The 5,652-nt window shown below is 33.8% G+C and overlaps 1 protein-coding gene across 1 annotated transcript; it reads right to left on the reverse strand.

Moving 5' to 3' along the window:
- Window positions 1–2,031: 2,031 nt before the first annotated feature.
- Window positions 2,032–5,135, reverse strand: gig2q (grass carp reovirus (GCRV)-induced gene 2q). The gene is made up of 2 exons (XM_043254835.1): window positions 4,912–5,135; window positions 2,032–4,393 (listed from the first exon to the last, which is right to left on the reverse strand). Exons 1-2 carry the CDS (start codon window positions 4,940–4,942, stop codon window positions 3,882–3,884), a joined length of 543 nt encoding a protein of 180 aa, XP_043110770.1. The 5' UTR covers window positions 4,943–5,135; the 3' UTR covers window positions 2,032–3,881.
- Between the last annotated feature and the right edge of the window lie 517 nt (window positions 5,136–5,652).

Below are 5,652 nucleotides of genomic sequence, written 5' to 3' on the forward strand. Positions count from 1 at the left end.
AGAAAAGAAAAGATGTTACTTGTGGCCAAATATGGTGAACCATACTTGGAATTTGTGCTCCCTCCAAGTGCACACACACACACACACACACACACACACACCACACTCACACACACACACACACACACACACGCACATCCAGAGCAGAGTTGAAGGTTTGGGGCCTTGCTCAAGGGTCTCACAGCAAGTAATGTGAAATTTTATAAGTAGAAAAAACTAAATATCATTTTTCTTTGTTTTTAAATGAATGTAACAGAAAATGATGTGATTTTGAAGTGATAGATTAGCAATCTTCCCATAAACTATCATTTAAATTGTGACTGACATGACCAGTGTAATTTAATATACATTAAAACTTCATGTATAATGCTTTATCACTTTACTTTGGATTCTACTCGATAATCGTCTTGCTGCTTAGGTCAAATTGTACTTTTTTATGCTATTTAGAGATTAGATAAAAGTGTAAAGCCATTTAACCATTTATTAAAAAAATAGGACTGAAGCACAATGATGTACAGTAGATAAGATGGTTGACTGACTGAATAAATAAATACATACATTCATACATACATACACAAATGCAATTAATGAGCCTGGATATATATATATATATATATATATATATATATATATATATATATATATATATATAGTCTGTCTGAAACCTCCAATCCAGGAATACTTTATGTGACAGATACTGAAACTGAAATTGAAAAGACAGTACAGATGTACAGATGCTTATGTATATATATATATGTATATAATATTTTTAATATTGTATTTATACTATTTTCTCAGCAATGCATATAACAATTATAACATTTAATATAATAATGAATAAAAAACTATATAATAATTAACAACAAAACAATGACAAAACCTTTAGTTGTTTTTGAAAACAAAACAAATATGTTTTCATTTTTTTATGTAGCTGTTCCATATTTCTCTCTCAAAAAGTTGAGAAACAGCTGCTGATTGTCATAAGACCCACTAAACTTCAGCGCCTATCCATAGTATACAGTTAATCTAAAACTGAACAACTAACAAGAGACAAGCACATGGGTTTCATTGAGTCTCAAAGTCAGCTGATTGTGCATCTATGCTTTTTTATTTTGTATATTTTATGAACGATCAATTGATTCATTCATTTACATAAAATGTTTTACAGATAAACCATTTGACAAAACTCTTCCATTACAGTTTGGGTTATAAAAATAAAGGATTTAGCATTTTAGTTCGGAATAATGTCTAGAACCTTGATCCGGCTCGGATCGTAAACACAGTCTTCTTCTAATCCGCTGGGTACCATTCCACAGTCTGCAGGGACCCAAGCAGTGTCATGACAGAATGTTCTTCTTTGGGGGTTGACTATATTCTTTAATAATAGAGATTACTTAGCATTATTAGCATTTGCTCATGCTACGTGCATATTTTAATTTATTAATTACTCATGCTGATGCCAGGTTGTCTGTAAGGGATGACCCTGATAATCAATTCTTTTCACTTTTCCCACTCGAACACTTAGTTTGAGAATGGCCAACTGTTCTCCTCCAGCATTTATAGGGTAACAGGAAGCTTTCTGTTTACTCCGACTCACATAAACTCCTGGACCAAGCATGCCACCAGAAGATACTTTGAATCCTTCTCTCTGGATCTTCTGTGCATTTCTCATTGTAGTGCCATGGTACATGACGAATTTTCTCCTTCCAGGAAAACGCTGCATTCCATTGCCATACTTTGGATTCTACGTTGTCCCCATGTACTTTTTATTCTACAGTAACCAAAGCCATTTAAAATCAGGATAATTAGCTGAATAAATAAATAACCAAATATATATATATATATATATATATATATAAAATATTTTCAGATATGATAATAGCTGTTCCATATTTCTCTCTCAAAAGTTGAGAAACAGCTGCTGATTGTCATAAGACCCACTAAAAAGTTAAACCAAATATAGTGTTTATGTATGATTGAATCAAATATGCTTTTATTTTGTATATTTTAAAAATACAATATAAAAGTTATATTCAGATCTCAAAATTTAGATGAAATTAATACATTTCTTTATTTTAATGTGACTTACCTTCTACTGAATCTTTTGCTGCTGATAGTCTTTGGGAACACTTTTCAAAAGAACTTTGGTTTCACTTTTAGTTTATAATGTAGGTGGATCCACGTGTGTGGGTGGGTGCGTTAAGAATGTAGTTAACTCCTTTAACATACTGTAAGGCACCACAGACACTGACATCTAGCTTACACAGACACTGACATTTTTTTCGCCTAAATACAAATGATTATTATTGAAGTGTGTAAACTTAATATGCACACTATACCAGTCTGAGAAGAGACAGATAAGTCCAAGCCTGTTTACTTGACTTTGACTTTGAATTCTCATTCCTGCTGACATTCTTCTTTTGTACTGCTTTTTCCGGCTTTCACAGACGAGCTTGTATGTTTGGGATCATGAGCAGATCCTTTCTTTCACCAAACTTTACCCTTTACGCTTTCACTTTGGTAAAGGTTTGTTTTTGTCTCATCAGTCCATAAAACTTTGTCCCACAATTTTTGAGGCTCATCTCTGTACTTTTTAGCAAATTCCAGCTTGTCCTTCCTGTTCTTCTTGCTAATGAGTGGTTTCCATCTTCTGGTGTAGCCTCTGTACCTGTGATCATGAGGTCTTCTTTGAAAAGTCGATTGTAATACCTTTAATCCAGCTCTCAAGAAGTTGTTGAGGATCTCACTTACAGCTGTTTTAGGGGTTTTCCTGACAGCCCTCACAATGTTTCTGTCATCAGCTGCAGTTGTTTTCCTTGGCCTACCTGTTCACTGACTGTTACACCAGTGGCTTCTTTCTTCTTCAGGACATTCCAGATAGTTGTAATGGCTATTGATTTTCCTCCTTCTCTCAGCTTCAATTGCTTGTTTTGTCACACATAGACATCTCTCTGGTTTTCATGTTTGTTACAACTCTTAACTACAAATGCAGTTTGAACAGGCAAAACCCAAATCTAAAAACTGAGCATAGACATTCAGTGCTATTTATTGTTTGAATAATCATTATAATAGGACAAACCAGGGCAAAAAAAACGCCTGTCATTCACATTTTCCAATACTTCATCATTACTATGTTACATTTAAAGGTAGGGTACACATTTTTTGGAAAGGCTAGTAATAGCAAGTTAGCTTTGAAAGCCATTTTTCAGTACTTCATCATTTTTGTTTTACATTTAAAGGTAGGGTAGGCGATTTTGGAAAGGCTAGCAATAGCAAGTTAGCTTGGAAAGCCAGATCCCCACCCTCCTTGCACTCTGCAAAGCCACGCCTCCTTTCAAAGCCACTCCTCCCTCAAAACACACTCAGAGCAGAGACTTACCTGAGACACCATAAAAGACAGCTTTGGTGGAGGATTAATTGGTATGTGTGTTTGTTTGTTTTGTTAAACTTGTTAAACTATGTCAAATAAGAATGATATGAAAACAATTCTACGCACTAATATTTCTTACGTTTTATCACCTTCTTACGTTTTTATCAACATGAGATTATTCAAATGCAAAGTTTTTTTTTTTTTTGTACAGTCTGTGCCATTTGGTTCCTTTAGTTTAACATTGTTTTGACATTTAAAAAAAAATTATTACTGTAACAATTTAAATGAATTGTTTAATGGTTCATATAAGATTGAGATTATAACATGGTAAATATATAAAATATATTTTGTATAATAAACTTATTATTGGCAAAAATTGCATCTATGCTTCATGTGAAAAAGACATCTAGAACCTCTAAATAACTGGAGAACAGCTAAGATGAACATCAAACAAATAACTTAAGGAGTTAGGTCAAACTTTTTGTATGATATTAAAAAACAAATACAAAATCTACCAGAATTTGAGGTTTGGCATGACATCCAGCACAGTGATTCGGCTCGGATCATACACACAGTTCTCCTCTAGGCCACTGTTCACCATGCCACAGTTAGGAGGAACCCACGCTGTGTCATATCCATGTTCATGCCAGGTCTTCTGTAAAGGATGACTTTGGTAGTCAATTTTCTTCACTCTTCCCACTCTTACGCTGAGTCTGAGAACAGCAAGCATATCCCCATTTGAATGCAGAGGGTAACGGGAGGCTTTTTCAAAGCTTCGGGTGACATAGACTCCTGGGCCCAGCATGCCATCAAAGGAAGGAGAGAAGCCCTCGGTCATGATCCTCATCGCATTAAACATTGTTGTGCCATGATACATTATGTAGGATTCTTTGCCTCTGTGCCAGTTTGGTTGAATGTCATCACAGAAACACTCAAGGCAAACAGAACAAGAACAAGAAGAGGTCACAATCACAGATGTCCGAAACATCTTGCTGCTGTATTCCCAGGAAATAGTATTTTTATCTGGTAAACAAACCATCAGATAAATGTTGCAGTATATTAGATTTGTGGTTTTGCTTAAAGGGAAAATTCCTGTTCATGTATGATTTTTTATTTAGCTTCTGAATGAACTGAATATTGATTGTTTGATATTTGGTGTGTGAGCTAGGTAGGTTCTTGTAGTCCATTAGTTGTAGTCCATTACTGATTACAAATTATGTCCAGTACATAATTATGTCAGAAACATAATCCATTACAGTACACATTTCAGGTAACATCATCATACTACATTTAGATTACTTATTCCTTAACATGTTCATAACATTTATTTAAATGGGATAATCTAAATAATCATGTAATCAATAAAAGGTAACTATAATCTGATTATGAGTATTTGAAAAAGTAATATAATCTAACTAGAAGTATTTCTTTTTTGAAACCTGAACCAGTTCTCTCTAGACCAAAATATTCTATATAGCACTGCAATTGTAGCTGAATTGCAGTTGTAATAAGAATAATGATGATTAAAGCAGCCAACCTACCTCCACAGTGGAGTAGCAGAAGTTGAAACATTTTAAAGATAGTTTCAAAGAGGTCAAAGAGGGGAGGACCAGAACTGTAGCATTTTTGTAGAGTAGTTGAAAACAGAGATAGTATATAAGTTAAAACTACATTTAGCTAATTTCCTTAACTGCTATATGTACAGTGTGTGGTAAAATTTTTCTTATGAGCTAATCTTAACAGTTTGACACTGAATGACAGTTGGTTGTTCAGAAACACAAGGAAGTGATTCTTATTTGGACAGACAAAATAGGAATGCTGTTGAGTTAGATAAAATCACAATGCAAATGTCATCTGTAAAACAAATGAGGCTATAGCTGTTATGAAGAACTTTTGCAATGACTTTTTAAGAAGGTGTCAGCTTGATTTTTATTAGATGTCTATAGCTTCAGGAGTTTCACATTCCCAGTAGAATTTATGTAGGAAGTTTAAAAACTCGCTTTCATTGTGATGGATGAAGACGAGAACATTTGATTGTTTCAGCACTATGGAACAGAAATCAAGATATGAGCAATGATAAGTCATAGGATAATGAAACCTACGAATAAATGAAAGAATAATGGATAGTAACGGGGCAGAGATCTTTACTAATAACATACATTTTTAAGGTTTTATTACAGTTATTAAATGTATTGAATTATTATTTTGTCACTGGGCTCATTTGTGTGTTTCTGTCTTTGATTTCATTTGCGTTTATTTGATATTAGCTCTTCAAATTTCAT

This window comes from Puntigrus tetrazona, chromosome 2 (genome assembly GCF_018831695.1).
Source record: "Puntigrus tetrazona isolate hp1 chromosome 2, ASM1883169v1, whole genome shotgun sequence".
Lineage (NCBI taxonomy): Eukaryota > Metazoa > Chordata > Actinopteri > Cypriniformes > Cyprinidae > Puntigrus > Puntigrus tetrazona.